A 19,109-nucleotide genomic window follows, 5' to 3' on the forward strand; every position below is an offset into this window, starting at 1 on the left:
GGAGACGAAGACGAAGAGGGATGCGAACAAGCGAACTTCTGACCAACCGCCCTAACAACCGTCGAGCCCGAAGGAGGGAGCGAGCACACCGCTTAGCGGTCCTCGGCCCACTCGTTCTCCTTCTTGATCTGGGCCTCCTCCTCGGGCGTGAAGTCGTTGACGATGTTGAAGCTGTGGACGTGGCAACAAGCGCGAGTCAGCAAGCGTTGTCAGGCCGGGGTCGCGATAGGGCAGCATAGCAGGCGAGCAATCGCGACAATGTTGCGCGGAGGAAAGGACGTGAAACACGAGAGGACGGAAATTGAACGCACAGCTTGCGGATCTCCTCCGGCTGCTTGCCCTTGATCATGTTGGCGACCGTCTTGCATCCGACGTCACTGAGCGCAAGGAACGTTGCGAACGTCAGTCAAGCGAATCCATCGCTAGGAAAGGAAGCGTCGCGACGCACAGGAGGGGCTTGATGTCAAGGTAGTTGGCCGCGAGGATGATCTCGAAGAGCATCTCCTGGTCAACCTGGATGACTACGGGTGTCGAGCGAAGAATCGTCAAGTGTGCACGCGTGGGCGAGAGAGGGCGGGACAGCGCGAAGACAAGGGGCAGAAGGGCAAAGAACCGAGTCAGCTCGTCAAACTCGACGTGCAGCAAAGTGAGGGAGGCGGCGACGCACACTTGGCATCCCAGTCGCTGATCTCGGTCGTCTTGCGGCGGTTGTCGTCAAGGTCCTCGGCGAGAGGCTCCGGGTCCTTCTTGTGGTGCTCGCACCACTCAAGAACCTGGGGGAGTCACGCAGAACAAAGTCAGCGTCAACTTTTGCAGCGCCGCCCTCGTCGTAGTACGCTTCGTGTGCTGGCACGGCGCTTGGACGGGCGATTTTTCACGAGAGGTCCGACCGTCGCGGTTTCAGCGGGGAGAGAGGAGAGGCGACGGGACCCACCTTCTTGAGGACGTTGGCCGAAACGTTGGGAAGGGGAATCGCCTGCTCAGACTCGCCAACATCTGCAGAGCGTGTCCAAGGCGTGTCAGGATGTGTGTGACTGGCATCGAAGCTGATGAGGCGTCGACTGACCCTCGAGCATGTTGCGGATGAGGACCGAGCGGTTCGCGACGTCGCGGTCGACCTTGAACTGCTCGTCGTCCGACGTCTGGAGGGTGACCTGCTTGTCCGACACTGTGGGCGTGCGAGGGCGCGAGACGGGGTGGAGAGGGGTAGGTGCGACGAGGTGAGGGGCGGCGACAACGGCACGGGCGGGTGTGCGGCGGCGAGAGGGTGTCCAAGTAATCAGTTTGAGTGCATTGGCGGTGTCTGCACGCGCACGCACTGGTTGCTGAGTGTCGACGGTGAGCGGGACGAGCCAGAGAGTGGAGAGGCGGTGTCCTCACCTTGACATCGCCCGCTCACACGCTCTGGCTGGCTGAGACGGCTCACACGCTCACACACACTGCTCACACGCGCACTCACACGCTTCCCGCGCTCGAAGGGGCGTGCGACACCGAGAAATGGCGTCCCAGTGGTCCTCACCCGCGCCTACCAAGTCGAACCGCTCCGAGGCGGCCGTGTTGAGGAAGGCAGGAGGACGTGCTTCGTTCAGTGAGTCCAATCGTCCTCGTCCCGAGTCAGTCCGAGGGCGTTGGCGCCGCGAGCTGACCCTCGTCCTCCTCGTCCGCTCTCCGCAACAGAACCGGGTGCAGGCGGCGGATACGCGGACAAGCCCACGGTTGGGGCTGGCTGGGGAGGCGGCGTGCTCCCGACGACGAAGCCTGCCCATGACCCGTCCGAAGTCATCGTCGCGGACGACACCGTTGACGGGTCGCACAAGGCCAAGTTCCAGCTCGACCCGCGGCGTATGCTCAAGGACGTTCACAAGCAGATGGCGATGGGCGGGACGACGGGCGCGCACACGGTCAATTCGGGCTGGGGAACGCCAATCCCGCCGTCCAAGGCGAACGGCTTCGTCTCTTCCGCTCCTCCTCCTCCCGCGCCTCCCGCTGCTACGTCGCCTTCGACCTCGCCGAACGCCGGCTCTTCCTTCGCCGACAAGGTCAAGGCGAAGGCGCCCTCCCCTTCTGCCTCGACAAGCCCTCGCATGCCCGTCACCGCGCTTCCGACCAAGTCTGCCGTCCCGCAGACCGTGCGCCTGGACCTTTCCAAGGCCTCCCAGCCCGTTCCGCGTCAGCCTCCAGCGTCGAGCGGCTCGGCTTGGGCAGACTACAAGCCCGACGAACCGGCCGATACCGTCCACGTTCGTTTCGCTTCCCTTGCTCCTTACTCGCCTCACGCTAACATCTTTCATGTCGCGCCCTCCTCTCGCAGCGCATCGGCAACTGGGCGCAAGGCAGATCCGAGTTCGCCGCCAAGCACAAGTACTCCGCACCTCCCGCCAAACTTCCGGGCTACGCCGGCGCCTCGCCCAACCTCGCCCACTTCCCCGACCAGACTCCCGACGTCCTCAAGCTCGACAAGAGTGTGTTCAATCCGCTTGAGGGAAGGTGGGAGAGGGAGAGGAGCAGGACGGGCGCGGTTGCGGGACGGGCGAGGGCGCAGTGGGGTGTTCACAAGGAGGCTGAGGCGGCGCCGCCGAAGAACGAAACGCATCTCTCAAAGTGGGCAACAACGGCGACGAACGGACCGACAGCGGCAGGTTGCGAAGAGGCGCCAACGCCAACGCCGTCCAGCTCGAACGCGAGCGATGCGACCATCCGAGCCTCGCAGCCCAACGGCGTCGTGCCTCGCCCGCCGCCTCAGCTTGCACCATCTGTTCCTTCCAAGAGCGCAACCGCCGCCCGCGCACAGCCAACATCCTCTCCCGCCTCTTCGCGCCCGGCCCCACCTCCAGCATCTTCCGTCGCTCTCGCCGCCGCAACCATGCAGCCGTCCGCACCGTCGACGGGGAGGGCTACTGCCGAGGCTGAAGCGAAGGAGGGAGGAGGAAAGGAGGTTGAGAAGGTCAGTCCGCTTTGTCCCTGCTCGCTTTTGCTGGTACTCGCTGCGTATCCAGCCGCAGCATAAGGCGTTCCGTAAAGTGGACTGACCTTTGTGAGCTGTCGGCAGCCTCGCGCGGAAGCGGCGACCGACGAGGTTGGCAAGATGATGGAGAGCCTGTCGCTTACAATCAAGGAGCAGGAGCGGGTGAGTCGGTCGTGCTTGCCCCGGTCCTCTTTTACTCGGCGCTCTCGCAGAGCGTCCGCTGAACATCGGAGGACGACCCAAGCTAACTTGCGCGTTCTTCGCCAACAGGTTCGCACGCCGCGTACTCCTCGCTCGCCTCGCCCAGGCTCGCCCTTCCTTTCGGCAGCCGACCAGGCTCGTCTCGCATCGGGCGGTGTCAAGCGGGTACGTCTGCGCATCCTGCTTGTTCATGCTCTTCTGCAGGAGCAGGAATCGCTCGCCGCTATCGGGTTCCGACAGTTCGCTGACGTGGTCATCGTGCGCAGGAGAAGAAGTCCGTCGAGGAGGTCGACCGGTTGATGGCGGCGATGAGGCTCAAGAACAAGGAGGCGGAGAAGAAGGCCGAGGTGAGTTGGCTGCTCGCTTGCTTCGCCCTCGCTTTAACGAGACGTATTCTCCCAAGCGACTGAGCCGACCCTTGTTGCCGCTCTGCAGGCCGCCAAGAAAGACCGCGAGATGTTCGAGTCTTCCGCCGCCGCGACTGCCGAAAAGGCGATTGGGGAGGTGCGGGCACAACGGCCTGCTCACCTGCGGCAGCTGATGGAGCGCATTCGAACCGAGATGTCGGCGGAGGATGATGAGCAGCGCCAGAAGCGTGAGAGAGACGAAGCGGTGAGTCCGGTTTCGCTGCCACCCCGCCAGCGCTGGTCGCCGACGTCCAGCCAACTGAGCGGAGAGGGAGCTGTGAAGCTAAAGCTGATTCAACTGGTTCTTCTCCCAGATACAACGCAAGATCAACGAGGAACGCGCCCAGACCGCCGCCGCCAAACTCTCTCGGGCCTCGTCTCGCGCCTGGGACGCCGGCAAGACGTCGTCAACGCCCGGCACGCCTCCTCCCGCTACTTCCTACCCTTCAGTCGAGGCAGCTGCCAGGCAGGCGCGCCGCGAGGCGGAGGAGAGGGCGAGGGGCCCGGAGAGGCCGGTCAGCGAGGCTGAGGCGGAGCGGATCCGCAAGAGGGACGGCGTGTTGAACGATGAGGTCGGGTGGGAGAGCGTCGTACACCACGAGGGCGCTGGGAGGGCGCAGACGGCGATCACCGGGGCGGGGAAGGCGTGAGGGGCGGAGCTGGAGAGGGGAGGGAGGTTCGCTTGTTTTCTGATCTGATGGACACTGGGACAGGCCTCGCCCTGATTTCTCTGCGTCAGTCGCTGTCAGTACCACCTTTCGTTGTTGCCATACTACTCGCTTTGCCTCGCTTCTCCTCCTTGGCTGTCGCGTCGACTTCGCGTCAACCGCCTGCACCCATTCCTGCGCATTGGCGCTTGTTTGCGCGTGTTCCCGGTATTGCAGAGACGTCCAAACAACCCTCATGCCGCATACACCGTGAGCTGTCGTCGCGACTTCGCTTCTCTGCGACGCGACTCTGGCTCTCTCGCTCTTCTCTCGTTCTCCACTCGTCAACTTCGCTCGTACTCGCCTATACATACTCTGCCGCCCTGCACAGGAGTCTACTCGGCACGTCTATACGCCCGGAACTGCCCAACATACCGCGCACGCCCGTCACATCCTCTCATCTCCTCATCCGGCACGACCTCGTCTCGCGGCGAGATCCAGCTCGCCTGGCGCCTCCTGGATGTCTGCAGCGTCTCCTCCGCCTCCTCCAGACCCTAACCGCTTCAACCCATTCGCCTCGACCTGCGGCTCGTCTCCATCCAGCTCGTCGCGCCGGCCGCCCCTCCTCCGTCGTTCGAAGACTGTCGCCAACCCCGAGTCGCCTCTCCGCTGGCGCCGCGAGCCTCTTGCCGACGTGACCAACCTCGTACTGGGCAGGCGGGAGAACTGGACGGGCAGATTGCAGGTGAGCCTCGCTCTTTTCGGCTGCCGCGACCGGTCGCGACGCGCAGGAGGAAGTCGCGATCGTCTGGGATGAATTGCGGGCGAAGCAGCTGTCGAGCTGGGAATGCCGCAGCGCCAGAGGCTGCCTCTCGACGTTGTGCAAGCTGAGCGAACCCCTGCCAAAGCGACTGGAACGCGTTCGCAACGTGCGGGCGCAACTTGTCCTCCTCGGCCAAGACGCGCAGCGACTTTCGAACATTGCGCTTCGCTGGCTCTCGCAATCGCAAGCGCATGTACCGTCTCGTATTTGATTTGACGTTTCAAAGACGTTGCGAGCAAGGCGGCGCGTCCAGCAGTCACGAATGTACTCACTCTCCCTCCTCGCGCAGCGCGTCCCAACTCTCGACCATGACCCTTTGCCTTCACTGTCGCCGTCCCGCTCAGATGATGTCGACACTAGCTCATCGCCCGCGACGCCGTCACGCATACCTCGTCCGAGCGCCATGCTGAGGCGCACTCGCTCAGCCGCACCAGGATTCGCCGGCTCGTCTTCTCCTAGCGATGTGGACGTCTTGCCGAGCGCATCGACTCGTCGAGAGCCGACCGTCCTCCGCGACAGCACAGTTGTGCGCGACGACGGGGGCTCTTCCAGTCTGCCTCGTCCTGCCGGCGCCACAGCCTCTGGCCTTCGCAGGCTGACGAGGAGTCTGACCGGTGGCAGCAATGCAAGTGGCTCGTCTACGGCTGGCTCGTCTGGCGCCATCGTCGGCTCACGCCGCTGCACCTTTGGCGGTCTGGCAACCCTTCCACCGGTCAGGGAAGACGGCCCTCCTTCTCCGCCGCCCGCTCTCGCTCTTCCGCCTGCGACGCCGATGACTCATAGTCGCACAAGCAGGGAGCGCGAAGCGGACGAGCTTCCGTCGAGCGAGAACGACAGACGGTTGAGGAGGAGGCGAACCATCGCCAGCGCGTCGATCGGCTCGGAGACGCCGACGCGCAAGGGTCTGCGGTAGAGGGACGCTTGCCTTCGTGCGTACTCCCAGCAGCCTCGACTCCCCTACTTGAGCTCGTGCGCTGACCACTTCCTCGCAACGATTGCGCAGCCCTCGCTCGCTCACCGCGCGTCAGTCGCTTGTTCCGTCCCGCTGTATGACGAAAGCCTGTCACTCGTACGTCATGGTTTCCCAATCGCGCCTCAGATGCTGACGCCGTCGCGGCAGCTTTCCTCGCGCTCCTTCAGACTCTCTCCTTATTCCCGTCCGACCATATACCCGCCCGTAATCGTCCTCACGCATGCATACCCTCACTCTCGTTCGTCCAGCTTTCGAATACCCGGCAAGATGCAATCCACGTCGTCCTCGGTCCAAAGCGTCTGTTGCTCCTGGAATTCACCTTGCTCCTCCCTTTCGCTCTCGCATCTCGCTTGTCACACCGCGATCAACGCATCTCTCCTTTTTCGCGTGCTCCGCAGTACGCCGCGGAGTCTGACGGAGCGACCAACAACAGGCTCGAGCTCCGTGGCTATGCCGCTCCCGAGTTCCGCATCGTGTTCATGGTCGACGTCGTCTCCCTCGCTTTCGTTTTCCCGTCTCTTGCTTCGCTTTCATCGCGCTGTCTAGCTCGCTCGTGCCGCCGTCCCCAACACACAACGGGGTACGTCCCTTCTCTTCGCTCGATCCGCCTCTTCGCCTCGCTGACTGTCTCGTCTGATATAGCCATGTCGGATCATCCGCGCAAGGATGAGGGAGAGGTCACCAACCCGAAGCACGTCTTCAACGATCCTCGTCACCGCCGTTTGGCTGGGGGGCTACCGCGTTCTGGTGCGTCGAGCGTCTCACTCCATCCGTCGATGCTGTCCGCTGACGGTCTACATCTCCAGCTACGTCGCACAGTCAGGAAGAACCAACCAGCCCGCGGTCAAAGGAGAGGCGGAAAGGTCTGCTCGCTCTCGCCTTTTCCACCCATGCGCGCCCTGATCCTGCATACCACGCAGCTCACTTTCCTGGGCGGCGGCAGTTCGGTGCACTGGCCAATGTGCTCAAGCCACGCCGTAAGGAAGGCCAGGGCCCTGAGAGTCACAGCCGTCCAAAGAGCCGGGATCTGAGCTGGAGCGACTGGCCTATCGACCCCGACGCTGCTCGACGATTTAACGAGGAGCACAAGGTACACGATGGGCACGAGGGTCACGAGGCATACTACAACAGCGACGACGAGGATGGCAATCGCGAGGGCGAGCGATCCGGCAATCCTGATCGACGCACTCCGCTGCTTCCTCCGCTAAATCGGCATGCGCCTCAATACGCTCGTCATAGCGCAACGCCGTACCGCCAGATCGTCCAGGGCGAAGAGCAGCGGGTGCACGGAGACGAGGAGGAAGCCCAGCCGAAATGGACCTGAGTAGAATGCTTCCTTGCAGACTGTGCTACTCTTCGCCTTGCCGCGCCATCGCCTCGAGAATAGCCTTCGCCTCGGCAGCGTCGTCTCGGTCCCACGGCTTGAGCCCGTACGAGGCGCAGAAGTTGGTCCAGTCGCCGAATCCACTCTTCAGGATCTTGCGCTCCTTGTTGGTGAGAGGCGGTTCTGCGAGGATGCCATCGAAGTCAGCTTGAACTCGCCAATGTTGACTGCGCCCGTCGGTCAAGCCGCGAGCGACAGCGAGAGCAGCATCGCAGTCTGAGCGAAGAGGACGTGCGAAGGGCGTTCGTCGCGGGCATGTTGGACTGCTGCGGCGAGGCGGCGAGCGTCAGTCGCTGCTTCAGTCGCTCAAGAGCACTCTCAAAATTCTAGTACGCACCTTGTTGAGGTTCGACGACGGGGTGAGAGGACGGAGGACAAAGGGTGATGAGGATGAGCGAGTTGGGCGAGAGGCCTGGCAGGGCCGTTCAGGCAGGTCGACGTTTTTGTTCAGTAGCAGAAAGACCGACGAGGCTGTCAGGGAAGCGCAGGACCGCGTTGCATCTAGCTCAGAGCGACGTTTCCTCCTCCTCGTTCTTGACGGACGGCTTCACGTCCTCCTCGACATCCATTTGCGACGCCTGCGACTCGGCCTTGACCTCCGAGACGTTTCCTTCCTGCTTGATGTCCCTAGGGATCTCCTCGAGCGGGGGCGGCTGATTCGCGTCCTGCCTTTCTTCCGCGAATTGGTGGATAAGTTCGAATCCGACGTCCATGTCGTCGTCTTCCCACGGCTTGAGGCCGTACGACGCCATGAAGTTTTCGTAGCAGCCGTACTGGTCCTCGAGGAAGTCCTGCTCGCCAGAGCCGAGCATGTCTTCTGTCGGCGGGAAGCAGGTGAATGAGGGGGGAGCGCGATTGAGCAGCGGAGCGGACGTACGGATGTCGTCGTAGGGTTCTGACATGGCGTTATGAGCGAGTCCGACAGCGGGAAAGCAGCAGAGCGCGAGCGACGACAGCGAGTGAAGTGCAGCAGGAGAAGAAACGAGGGAGGAGCGACTCGTCGCTTTGGTCCGCCGTCGCGGAAAAATGCAGTCAGCCAGCACAACAGATCCAGGCGATACGAGGTACAGGACAGCGGGGCCTTCCGGTCGCATCGGCTCAACTCCTCAGTTTTTAGGATTGTCAGGGACTTCAACGTCTTGGTGGTCTTCGGCGGGGGACGAGAATGCGCAGACTACGCGGGCAGCAGGCGTACGCTGGCGAGTCGAGCGAGGAGAGTCGGCAGGAGGGAGGAAAGAGGTGAGGAGGGGGGAAAAGGAATGGCTTGTGTACAGTGATGGACAAGGGCGGAGGGTGGAGAGGGAACGAGTGCAAACGACTTTTACTGAATCACAGGCGAAATAGGGAATGAGGCGGGAGGATGCAAGGCGAGGCGGAACGGCAGAACCAGATCTAGCTGAGCTTAGAGGAAGTACTGTGGGACGGAAAGAAGCGTCAGTTTGTCCAGCGCCGTATAAGCCGAGAGACGCGAACGCACGTCGGGAACCCTCCGCGAGACGAGCGGCTCTCCTGCCCGAGGTGCCGGGTCGAATTGCAAGCTGCGAGACGAAGCAGCGAGTCAGGTCATGCGGGGCGCGAGACAAGACGGAGCTCGACGCACAAGGTGTACTTCATGTTTTCGTCAATCTCCATGATCGCTGCCTGGTTGCCGCAGCGGTAGCAGTAGTTGGGCGCCGAGAAGATGGTCACGACGTTCCTGTCGTGTGACCAGTTGCTGCGAGGCGAACAAGCCTGTCAGCACGCTCGAACGACAGCGGCGAGAGCGAGAGTAGACGCACTAGCCCTCCATGACGAGCTGATGCGCGCGCGCGACGAGCGTCAAGCCGTTGTTGTGGTTGAACGCCTCCGAGATGTCCTGTCCGAACGTGTATCCCGCACCACGCGGCGAGATCCCCCATCCGCAGCGGTCGTCCGGGTCGGACCAGAGCAGGTCGCACATCGGACCCTCGTGCGGGACTTCTTGGATGCGGTCGATCGAGCGGATGTGGTCGAGGGTGTCGATGGAAGGGGAGAGACCGCCGTGCAGGCAGAAGATCTGCGAGACATGGTGTGTGAGCGCGATGAAAGAGAAAAAACGGTGTAGCTGGCGCCAACGCACCTGGTCGTCGATAAGGGCGGTGAGGGGGAGGTAGTCGAAGAGGTCGGTGAAGTACTTCCAGACGTTGGCGTTGCCGTACTTGCGCAGGCACTCGTCGTAGAAGCCGTAGACCTGGGTGATCTGTCGCGATTCGTGGTTGCCGCGAAGGATGGTAACCCGGTCCCGGTACCGCACCTTGAGCGCGACGAGGAGGGTGACGGTCTCGACCGAGTAGTACCCTCGGTCGACATAGTCGCCCATGAAGAGGTAGTTAGTGTCGGGAGAGTTGCCGCCGATCCGGAACAGCTCAGACAGGTCGTGCTGGAGGAGCGATGATCAGCCTGGACCTTCGCCTCGAGCGAGCACCGGCCGAACTCACGAATTGACCGTGGATGTCTCCGCACACAGTCACTGGGCATCGCACAGGCTGAACATTCGACTCCTCGATCAGGATTTCCCGCGCCTGGTGGATGCACGAGCAGAGTTAGCACGCGAGACAAGTTCCAACACTGGCGAGCGAGCGCACCTTATCGCACAACCGCTTGACGTCCATCTCCGTCAGCTGCTTGCAGTCGGTCAGATGCGAGATCCCTGCGAGTTGACCAAGGTGCGCAAGTGGGGAGGGTGCGAGACGAGGTCAGCGCCGGTCTCGTTTCGCAAGGTCGCCTATTGAAAGCGGCTTGCTGCCGCTGCAGCATGGTATGCTACCCTGAGCGCCTGCCAGCATGCCCAACCGCCACCGTCGCCTCGCTGCTTCACCGGTTGCGAGGTCCCCCTCCCCGCAAGCGCAACCACCACAACGAGCCTGCGGCGTCCTGCAATGTCCCCAAGTAGTCCCGAAGCCCTGTCTGAGCGCCTGAAAGCCACCTGAGCCGTCCTCTCTAGCCCACACGACCTGCCATGACGCCTTTCGCCGTCGCGCCCCTCCTGTCCGTCCCAAGCTGATGCCATCGACCCGCTCGTGCAGCGTGGTCAAGGGGTGGACGACGCACATGCATCGGTCTCTGAGATGTCGGCCATCGTGATCTCCTGCTAGCTGGACGGCGAGGGCGGGTGGACGGGGTCGAGTGGAGTGACGGTGGGTGTTTGACGAAGCGGGCGAGCGGGCGAACGGCGGGGCGCGGGACTTGGACAGGGACGTCGAGCGAGACTGTGCGAGCTGTCTGAGCGTGTGCAGGTGGCAGCTGGTGCCAGAGACGTCGAAAAGCGGTGCGTTGGCTCACCTCGACCTCGAGGCGGCGAGGTTCGACGTCGACGTCCTCGAGCCACTCTCGCAAACGCTTCAGCTGGACCCGCCAACACGCTCAGATGCTGCACAGCTGCCGCTGGTCATGCTGAGCTTTGTCGCACGCGCGCTCATTTCCTCCTCGTCTCTCTCCCTCTCGCAACCTCGTCCGACTTTCGCCCCACGGCTTCGACACTCGCTCGTTCTGGGCGCGGCTCTGCTCAGGAGGCATGCACATTTGCTGGAACATGCGGTCTCGGAGTATCCGCGGACCAGTGAGCGGAAAGTTTGGCGCTGGGTCGGGCGACCTTCTGTCTCCTGCTCTTACTCCCGACTCGTCTTCACTCTCCGCCGTCTACACATGTCTTCTTATTACAGCTTGCTGCAAACGCAGCTGCACGAACTCAGCCACTCTCCCATAGCCACGGACAGGACGCAGCTCTTCGCCGGTTTCGTGTCCCGTGCCATCCCAAACGCCACAAGTCTGGGCTACCTCACGCCTGCCGTACGAGCATCGGTGTATGGTTATGTTGTGGGGGTTGTCAACCTCGCAGGCGAAGGCGATCCGCCGACGCAGGAACTGGTGCGCTCCCTCGCTTTAAAGCCTTCACCCTCCATCTGTTCTCACTCGCAGCGCAGGTAACCGCCATGAGCAACATCTACAACCTTGTTGTTTGTCCATGTTGCGATTCCACTACGCCTGTGCATGCTCAGCTATGCTTGTCAACCGCAGACTTCACAATACTCGCAAACCGACCAGCAGCCTCTGCCCGCTTTCAGATGTTCCGACTTGATGCGTCATATGAGCATGGTCAAATCAGTTCAGCTTGCTTTCCTTTCTTGTACCGCGCATACGCTGGCTAACGTTTCGGAGGTGACAGCAATTGCAGGGAGGGGACCATCGCGAGCACTCTCTCGGCTCCTCGTCCACCTTGTGCCGCCTCGGGTACCGCCAGCAACGGATCTACGGTCTTTCAGAAGCAGACTTGCGCCGGGCTTGGCTGTAATGACGGTGTCGAGGCGCGACAAGCGACGACTTGCGAGGTGTCGCCCCATCCTCCGCCGGTCCGTTTCGCTCTCGCTCAGTCCAGCGGTCCGCCTGCCCCTGTCCAGGCGCCTCGCTGGCAATCACAGCTGGCGGCCAGAGACGCAGCGTCACGACCTGGCCGGCGCCTCTCCCCCTTCTCTTCCGCCGCTCCTGCCTCACAGACCTTGCTGTCGTTTCTCTCCTCGCCGGTGCATCGCGCTACTGCGTGCCGTGCAGCTCGCCTCATTCCGCGGAACTTCCGCTTGCACCCCGCGTGTTCACCTCGCCCACTCTCGCTCTAGCTCTCTTCCTTCTTCTCCTTTCGCGTTCGTCGACGAGCAACCGCTTCAACGAACAATGAGCGCACTACCGCAGACCGACTACCAGCGCCTCCAGGACTCGCTCGACAAAATCAGGAGCTACGGCTGGACGGACACTCGTCTTACGGCCTTCGCCAACTTTGTGGCGCAGGCGGTACCAAGCGAATGGCACATGCGGATTCTCATGCCAGCCGCGCGGGACCGCCTCTTCTCGACTGTGGCAACAATCTACTCATCGGCAGCGGGAGTATCCAGCTCTCGCTTGGTGCGCTTCCTCCCTTTCCTTCGTCAGGCTGCGCTAACTCGCAAAGTCAGGTCGCTGAAATGAGCGGAATCGTGGGACTGCTCGTAAGGATCAGCTGCAACTCGTCCAGCTGCCCGAAACACTGACTATCAGCGAGACGTTGCCAGTTCAAGCCATCCTCTTACGTCGAAGGACACTCTGCCAACCTTGAGAAGCTGCGCGAGCTGCAGACCCGGTTCAATCAGCTCAAGCAGGTGAGCCCGCTCATTCGCCACGGGTACCAGCTAGACTCACGGCGGACACCTCGCAGCAACTCGAAGGCACGCATTCGCTCGGCGTCCCCTCTGCCTACTGTCGCTTCGGGCACCGTCAAGAACGCGTCTACGGTCTCTCGCAGGACGAGCTGCAACGGGCATGGATGTAGCGCGGGCGGAAAATGCGAAATGCAGCAAACGAGATACCATTTTTACGGACCAGAACCTCCTGCCTCACGCCTTGCTCTTGCTGTCCTCGAAGAGCCCCTTACGCCGCAACAGGCAGTACTCGCCCCAGCTGTTGTTCGCGTCCCAGCCAGGCAGCGGCAGCTTGATCGCCCTGTTGAGGCGAGGCGAGTTGGTGGCGTCGAGGAAGGGGTGGCAGTAAACCTTGTCCCAATGCGCCTCATCGGCGGCGTAGCGAGGCTCAATAGACGAGAAGGACGAGGCGGGGCGAGCGGGGAAGTCGAGATCGACGAGATAGTCGCAGGACGCGACCGGGACCTGCGAGAGTAGCGCAAGTCAGCTCTGCTCGGTAAGATGCGAAGGCGACGCCAACTCACGTAGCGATCCTTTTCTTCGCGGTTGAACATGTTCATGCCCTGCGGCTCGACCGCCGTCGCGCGACCGAACAACCCCTTGCCCTCGCCTGGCTCCTCCCACACCTTCGGCAAGATGCCGTCGAACTCGCTCTTGATGAAGCGCGTCTCAACCTCGTCTGGCACGAGCCAGCTACTCGGGAAGCGATGCCATTCCTTGCCGATGCAGAGTCGGAGGTTGAGCGGTGCGAGGACGTCAAGAGGCAGAGCCTTTGAGGCGTCGAGCGCCTTGGCAAACTCGATGTGCGGGATTGTCGGGTCGATAAAGGGTGCGAGCTCGGGGTGGCTGACGAGGGCGAGACGCGAGAGGTCGTAGGTCTGGAGGTGGTGGAAGACGTTGAAAGGTGCGTGGTAGTAGTGATGGAGAGCCGAGATGCGGGCGAACGAGAGGAGGCAGGAGAAGACGATGACGGCGCGGGTGAAGTGCGAGAAGAGGCCGGTGCGGGTCGCCTGTGTGACATCGATAGGTCAGCATCGCCTGAGGAGAGTTAGTGGACCCCTCAGACACACCCTGTACGGTGAGGCGGTGACCTTGAGGAACGCCGCCTCGACCCAGCCTCGTGCGAGGTAGATCGCGACGGCCGCGTTGAGGACGACGTGCCCGTAGGCCGGGAAGAGGAAGCGCTCCTCCTTGTGCTTCTGCAACATGAGGACTGCCAAGTAGAGATGGAGAGGGACGAGGCGGATGGCTAAACTTGCAGCCGGGTGCGTCTGGCCGGAAGTGCGGTCGCGCAAGTCGCCAAAGCGCTTCGCGTCGATTGAGAGGGTGACGAGGATGAAGGGCAGAGACAGAACAGCGAGGGGAAAGAGAATATTGAAGTTGAGGAGCCCGTTGAGGATGTAGTAGTACCACGGCTCGGTGCCGTACAACTCGGGACCGGCGCCGGCAGTAGGGAAGAGGTTGTACTTGATGATGTTGAGCGGGACGATCGTGAGCTTCTGGTACGCCGCCGAGTCAACGAGGACGACCGGGACCTGCGTGGAAGGCTGTCAGCGTCGGCACGACCACTGGCAGCGAAGAGACGACTCACAGCGATCGTTGCGCCGAGTGTGAGCGCAATGCCCAGGTTCCTCGCGCGCTTCGACGCCCAGAGTGCCGTTTGCCCGCTCGGGACCTTCTCGACCGTTCCTTGCACGAACAGCTGCTCGAGAATGAGCGGCACGCCGAGCAGTACAGCGAATGGCCATCCGACGATTCCTGCCATTCCGTACGCCGCGACAGCGAACGAGATGCGCTTCCATCCCGCCTGAACCGGCGAGAGGCTCGCTGCCGTGCCGAGCATGACAAAGTAGAGAGCGAAGGTGGATGGGAGGAAGGTAGTCGCAGCCGAGTAGAACGCGGCGGAGAACATCTGAATCCAGAGGACGTATCGGCCGACATGCGAGCTGAGGTGGACGGCGCAGGCGCGATAGAAGACAGCCTCGACGAAGGAGGAGAACGTCGCGAGCATGAGGCGAGTGGCGAAGAAGGCGACGCGCTGAGGGAGAGAACAGGATGAGCATTGCCTGGGAGGAGACGGAGAGGAGCAATGCACCTTGTCGGGGAAGCCAAAGGCTCGCAGCGCAACAGCCGGACCCGAGTGAATCAAGAGGTAGAACCATGACCGGATGGCGTATGCTGGCGAGTACTCCCACGTCTGGAAGCCCTTGCCGTTGACGAGGTAGTGCAGCGGTTCCCAATAGTTGAAGACTGATCCACGAGGTCAGCCGGCGTACCCGCCATAGTAAGTGGCATTCACGCACCTTCATCGCAGTCTCCAATTGCCGTGTACATCGCCGAGGCCCATCGCACGAGGAGGAGGAACCGGAACGCCGTCGTCAAGGTCGGGTTGAACCGTGCGAAGGCGAAGCGCAGGTTCGGGTCCTTGAGCAAGCCTGGCTCCTCTGGTCGCAACGCACGCGCATTCGGACCAGGCTGCAGCTTCGTCCCAGGTGCGGGTTGAGGCTTCGAACGGAAACGGAGTTGTTGGGCTGTCGGGACGTTCACGCCTGCGCTGGGGACTTGCGTAGCCATCGCAGCAGCGTGTCAGGCTCGCTCAATGCTGCAGCAGGTGCAGCAAACTCGCAAAGCGGTGCGAGCGGTGAGCGGTGGAGCGAAAGAGATGAAGGTTCGTCGACGGAGAAAATCACAAGTTCGGCATCGCTTTCACGCCTCTTGGGACCTGTGGGCTGCCATTGTGCACTCATGAAGCAGTCAGAAAAAGCCCCGAAGCAGCGGGACAGGACTTGAGCGAGGTCTGGCTGTCCTCCTCTCAAGGAGCGAGACGCGAGGAGGAGCTACGAAGTGTCGAGCAGACAATACGATGCGATGCCTCAACACAGCCACAGATCAGTGTCTTGCACGCCGACTACGCCGCGATGGGAACGCCCGCGTCTACAGACGACTCGGCGGACACCACTCGACTTCTCGCCGCTGCAATCGTCCTCAACCGCTCCTTCTCCTCCTCCTTGAATCGGTTGAGCAGGTCCTTAAGGGTCCCGGCGTCGCCCTCCAGCGCGGGATCTGACGGATGGGCATTCGTGCCTTCGGGCGAGGTGACCAGCACCTCGACCGCCGAGTCGTTCGGGACGCGTTGGGCCGTAAGGTCGCGCTCGTACAACGACTCGCCGAGTACGACATCCTGCGAGCTGATGCCGCCGGACGTACGAAGCGGCAGCGACGAGGACGACGAGTTGGCCGAGAAGAACGACCCGAGCTTCTTGCCGAGCGCAAACTTGGACTTGCTTTGCCCGTTGCTGCTTCGTGTCGGAGCGGTGTACGAGACGGCGGCGGATGAGGCGGCGGAGCGGACGGAGGGGACTGGCGAGATGTCGCGCCTCGCTCGAGGCGAGACGGGGACGCTCATCGACGAGCCGGCTGAAACTTCGCGCGACCTGCCGTTGCTGCCCATCGAGCGTAGAGGCGAGGGGAAGACTGATGTCGATGATGTTGGCGGAGTGCGGTAGGCTGATTGGCTCGAGGGTTCGCGCGAGCGGCGGCGAATCTGCGAGGGAGGACGTCAGTTCTGCGCAAGCTGGAGATGAGGGAATGTACGCACTTCCTCCTCGTCTGCCTCGGCAATGTCGCCTAGCGTCCGGCCCGCAGCACCTTGCACGATCCCAGTTGCCAGCGTCTCCATGACCCACTCGCGAGTCTTCTCGCGACCATCCGCATCGTCCGACCCATCGACCGAGGCGAGCGCGACCGGCGCGACTGGCACTTCGTGGAAGCTGACATGAACCGAGTCGTCCTCCGCGTCGTGGTACTGCGACTGCCCTGACTCGGAGGCGAGGCTGAGGCGGTTGTCGGTGAAAGCGGATACGTGAGGGGCTCTTCGCTGCAGGGCGAAGGCGAGCTCTTCGACTGCGTCGTCTGCTGGTTGGAGGGCGATAGGCGGAGCGTTGATGACCGCGCTTCGGCCGGCGAAGGGATAGTCTGGCGAGTACGAGGTTGTCGGGACGTCAGGGAAGGACGGCAAGCTCGACACCTCGCTGCTCGTTTCGCTCACGGACCCAGCGAGGCCGTTCGCGATGACCGGCGGATCGTGAGACTCGGAAAAGCCGACGGGCCGAAGGCCATCGTCGCCGATGAGCGTATCAACCTGGCCTGGACGGAGTGTCGGCGTGGCGGACGACCTGCGACTTGACGCGTCTTCTGACAGCAAGGTCGCGCCAAGTGACTTGCGCAGGGTGTTCCCGTCGAACAGAGCCCGATCGAACGCCTCTTCCTGTGGTGAGCGCGGCGTCCTAGGCGAGTCGGGCACGGACAGCGAGGGTGAAGACGCGCTCGGAGAGGATGCCGACTGCTTGAGCAGCTGAGCGTGGATAGTCTTCCTCCTCGCCTCCCGCTTCTTCGCGTCGTCCGTCTCGCTGCCTCGAGCCAGCGCGCGCATCATGCGGTCCAGCTCGTCCTCGTCTGCAGGGTTGCGAGAGTGCGAGAGCGCTGGCGGGAGGTCCCACGTCGCGGACGACATGCGCTTGCTCGCCGGCCGAGCGTGCTTGACGTCGTTCGAGCCGAGGCGGTCCTCGAGAGATGCGAACGCGGGCTCAGCAAGAGTGAGGTTGGTGACGGGCGTTGGAAAGGCCGAGACAACGGGGACTGAGATGGCGGGAGAAGAAGGGCTGTGCGTGATGTAGCGAGCATGAGGCGAGTCGGCGGGAGGCGGAGGGAAAGGCGAGCTTGTCGGAAGAGGAGAGAAGGCGCGAGAGTGCGACGATGCTGGCGATAAGGATAAGAATGGAGAGGATGCGTCGGATGACTCCGCCTTTCGCGCTGGGAAAGGCTGAGAACCCCGCTCTGGAGGATGGGAGGCGCGCGACGGAAAGACCGGGCTCGACGCATGCGAAGGCGTAGGCGAAGGAAAGAACAGTTTCGACGATGGCAGTCGAGGCGAAAGGGTCGCATGCGGAGGTTTTAGCTGGGAGCGAGAGGGAAAGACGATCGAGACGGGAGATGCGTCGGAAGGGGTTGCCGACCTCGTCTCTTGCGAGTGGACGGAGACGGCTTTGGGCGGAGCAGCTGGAAAGTACAGCCGCGAGGCGGGTCGCTGGGCAATCACGTCGCCCATGAGCGTGCTCGGCCCGGTCGACCGGCGAGGGCTGCGCGCTCGAGGCGAACGAGGCGCTTCAGGCGCCTTGTACGGGATCTCTGGACTCGCACCTTTCTTCTGCGCCAGTGTCGGAACAGAGGCGGCAGACGAGCGGCGCGACGAGATGGACGGAGGACGGGTATGAGAGGCTGGCGGAGCTTGAGGGAGAGCGTCGGGGAAGACGATATGCTCGGGCTGCAGAGCGACGTGACTGCTGTTGCTGCCAGACCGGTCGCGGCCCGGCGGCCGGTAGGGCTGGTCAAAGTGGACGCGAGGGCGTTGTCGCGGCGATCTGCGATGTGCTGGCTCCGTCTCTTCCGAGAAGACGATGGCTGCATCGTGCGTAACAGCAAATTGTCTGGTCGGCAAGCGAGGGGAATTTGAGAGGGAAGGTGGGAGAGGAGCTGTCGAAGAGCGGCGCCTTGCAGACCCATGGGCTGCGCAGGAATTGTGTGAGCGCCGCATGGAGCGGAAACAGGGAGAGCCGGAGTGCACACACCTGGCATCGGTTCTTCCAAGCCAGCCAACGCGAAACCCAAGCCAACGGCGCCCCCACCGTACACTGCTCGTCCTTCAGGACTGCCCTTTGCGCCCTTCCCGCGGACCGCCGTGCCTCTACTTCTCCGTCGACCAGCAGCGCGCGCTTCCTCCCTCTTCCGCCGTTCCAGCATGAGCGCGATCCCCGCCTCCGACGCCATCGTCTCCTCATCATAGTCGCGCTCACTGTCCGCCTCGTCGTCCTCGGTCGTCGAGGCCGTCGAGTCGTACATCTTGGGAAGAAGGGAAGGATGCGAAGGGAGCATGGCTGGCGAGATGTGCGTTTGGGATAGTCGGGATGCTATGGAGTTGCCCGAGCCTGTGCGGACGGGTGGCGCAGGTCGAGCAGGCACTTCGGCGTGTGCGGTCGACGGTGACGAGAGGACACTTCGGGGCGAGGAAGCTAATACGGGTGAGGGTATCGGCCGCAGAGGAGAGCGTGGCGGGCGGCTGAGGGATGCTGTCGACCCTGTTGAACGTGCTGGCGAAGGCGCTCGCCCGCTGCTGCCCTGTGTAAGCGGTGACAGCACAACCGGCGTCTGGGTGATGAAGGGACGAGGGGAGGCCAGATCGCTCGCCATGGCGCCGTAGGTCGCCTGCTGCAATCTTCGGCGGTACTCTAACCTCCTCCAGCAGTTGAACAGCACCAAGCACGAGTGAGAGCGTGAGGAAGACCGCTTCCCTTCGATGAGGCGATGTGCAACTTCAGGCCGGGGCCCGCAGTCTCTTGCTTCGGACTTGCTGTGCCGCGAGACTGACGCTCCAAGGAGATCCGCACGGTGCAACTCCGCGAACGAGGCTTTCAAGGGGGACAACGGAGGATGTCTTAGCGGAATGCGAAATGAAGGGTCGAGGCGG

At 62.6% G+C, this 19,109-nt stretch overlaps 9 protein-coding genes across 9 annotated transcripts; 4 read left to right on the forward strand and 5 right to left on the reverse strand.

Moving 5' to 3' along the window:
• Positions 1–92: 92 nt before the first annotated feature.
• On the reverse strand, positions 93–1,388 carry RHTO_00314 (S-phase kinase-associated protein 1; the record flags this gene model as incomplete). Its single annotated transcript, XM_016413998.1, has 8 exons — positions 93–171; positions 312–377; positions 449–521; positions 668–773; positions 935–996; positions 1,067–1,154; positions 1,316–1,325; positions 1,381–1,388. The coding sequence occupies 8 exons, from the start codon at positions 1,386–1,388 to the stop codon at positions 93–95; spliced, it is 492 nt and encodes a 163-aa protein (XP_016277005.1).
• Positions 1,389–1,497: 109 nt separating this feature from the next.
• Positions 1,498–4,223, forward strand: RHTO_00315 (uncharacterized protein; the record flags this gene model as incomplete). Its single annotated transcript, XM_016413999.1, has 8 exons — positions 1,498–1,588; positions 1,678–2,240; positions 2,312–2,944; positions 3,050–3,127; positions 3,236–3,331; positions 3,433–3,513; positions 3,602–3,778; positions 3,888–4,223. The coding sequence occupies 8 exons, from the start codon at positions 1,498–1,500 to the stop codon at positions 4,221–4,223; spliced, it is 2,055 nt and encodes a 684-aa protein (XP_016277006.1).
• Positions 4,224–4,740: 517 nt separating this feature from the next.
• On the forward strand, positions 4,741–6,224 carry RHTO_00316 (uncharacterized protein; the record flags this gene model as incomplete). Its single annotated transcript, XM_016414000.1, has 5 exons — positions 4,741–4,965; positions 5,333–5,755; positions 5,839–5,972; positions 6,047–6,112; positions 6,164–6,224. The coding sequence occupies 5 exons, from the start codon at positions 4,741–4,743 to the stop codon at positions 6,222–6,224; spliced, it is 909 nt and encodes a 302-aa protein (XP_016277007.1).
• A 436-nt stretch (positions 6,225–6,660) lies between these two features.
• Positions 6,661–7,340, forward strand: RHTO_00317 (uncharacterized protein; the record flags this gene model as incomplete). Its single annotated transcript, XM_016414001.1, has 2 exons — positions 6,661–6,763; positions 6,937–7,340. 2 exons carry the CDS (start codon positions 6,661–6,663, stop codon positions 7,338–7,340), a joined length of 507 nt encoding a protein of 168 aa, XP_016277008.1.
• Positions 7,341–7,365: 25 nt separating this feature from the next.
• RHTO_00318 (uncharacterized protein) lies at positions 7,366–7,657 on the reverse strand (the record flags this gene model as incomplete). Its single annotated transcript, XM_016414002.1, has 2 exons — positions 7,366–7,523; positions 7,636–7,657. 2 exons carry the CDS (start codon positions 7,655–7,657, stop codon positions 7,366–7,368), a joined length of 180 nt encoding a protein of 59 aa, XP_016277009.1.
• Positions 7,658–8,802: 1,145 nt separating this feature from the next.
• RHTO_00319 (protein phosphatase 2 (formerly 2A), catalytic subunit) lies at positions 8,803–10,497 on the reverse strand (the record flags this gene model as incomplete). Its single annotated transcript, XM_016414003.1, has 8 exons — positions 8,803–8,814; positions 8,878–8,938; positions 9,001–9,114; positions 9,179–9,435; positions 9,499–9,798; positions 9,857–9,940; positions 10,004–10,068; positions 10,470–10,497. The coding sequence occupies 8 exons, from the start codon at positions 10,495–10,497 to the stop codon at positions 8,803–8,805; spliced, it is 921 nt and encodes a 306-aa protein (XP_016277010.1).
• Positions 10,498–12,086: 1,589 nt separating this feature from the next.
• On the forward strand, positions 12,087–12,717 carry RHTO_00320 (uncharacterized protein; the record flags this gene model as incomplete). The annotated part of the gene is made up of 3 exons (XM_016414004.1): positions 12,087–12,314; positions 12,461–12,547; positions 12,604–12,717. 3 exons carry the CDS (start codon positions 12,087–12,089, stop codon positions 12,715–12,717), a joined length of 429 nt encoding a protein of 142 aa, XP_016277011.1.
• Positions 12,718–12,781: 64 nt separating this feature from the next.
• RHTO_00321 (alpha-1,2-mannosyltransferase, glycosyltransferase family 22 protein) lies at positions 12,782–15,160 on the reverse strand (the record flags this gene model as incomplete). Its single annotated transcript, XM_016414005.1, has 6 exons — positions 12,782–13,051; positions 13,111–13,596; positions 13,657–14,121; positions 14,178–14,624; positions 14,682–14,836; positions 14,890–15,160. The coding sequence occupies 6 exons, from the start codon at positions 15,158–15,160 to the stop codon at positions 12,782–12,784; spliced, it is 2,094 nt and encodes a 697-aa protein (XP_016277012.1).
• A 334-nt stretch (positions 15,161–15,494) lies between these two features.
• Positions 15,495–18,832, reverse strand: RHTO_00322 (uncharacterized protein; the record flags this gene model as incomplete). The annotated part of the gene is made up of 3 exons (XM_016414006.1): positions 15,495–16,130; positions 16,185–18,151; positions 18,214–18,832. The coding sequence occupies 3 exons, from the start codon at positions 18,830–18,832 to the stop codon at positions 15,495–15,497; spliced, it is 3,222 nt and encodes a 1,073-aa protein (XP_016277013.1).
• Positions 18,833–19,109: the final 277 nt, after the last annotated feature.

This window comes from Rhodotorula toruloides (assembly GCF_000320785.1).
Source record: "Rhodotorula toruloides NP11 unplaced genomic scaffold Scaffold1, whole genome shotgun sequence".
Classification (NCBI taxonomy): domain Eukaryota; kingdom Fungi; phylum Basidiomycota; class Microbotryomycetes; order Sporidiobolales; family Sporidiobolaceae; genus Rhodotorula; species Rhodotorula toruloides.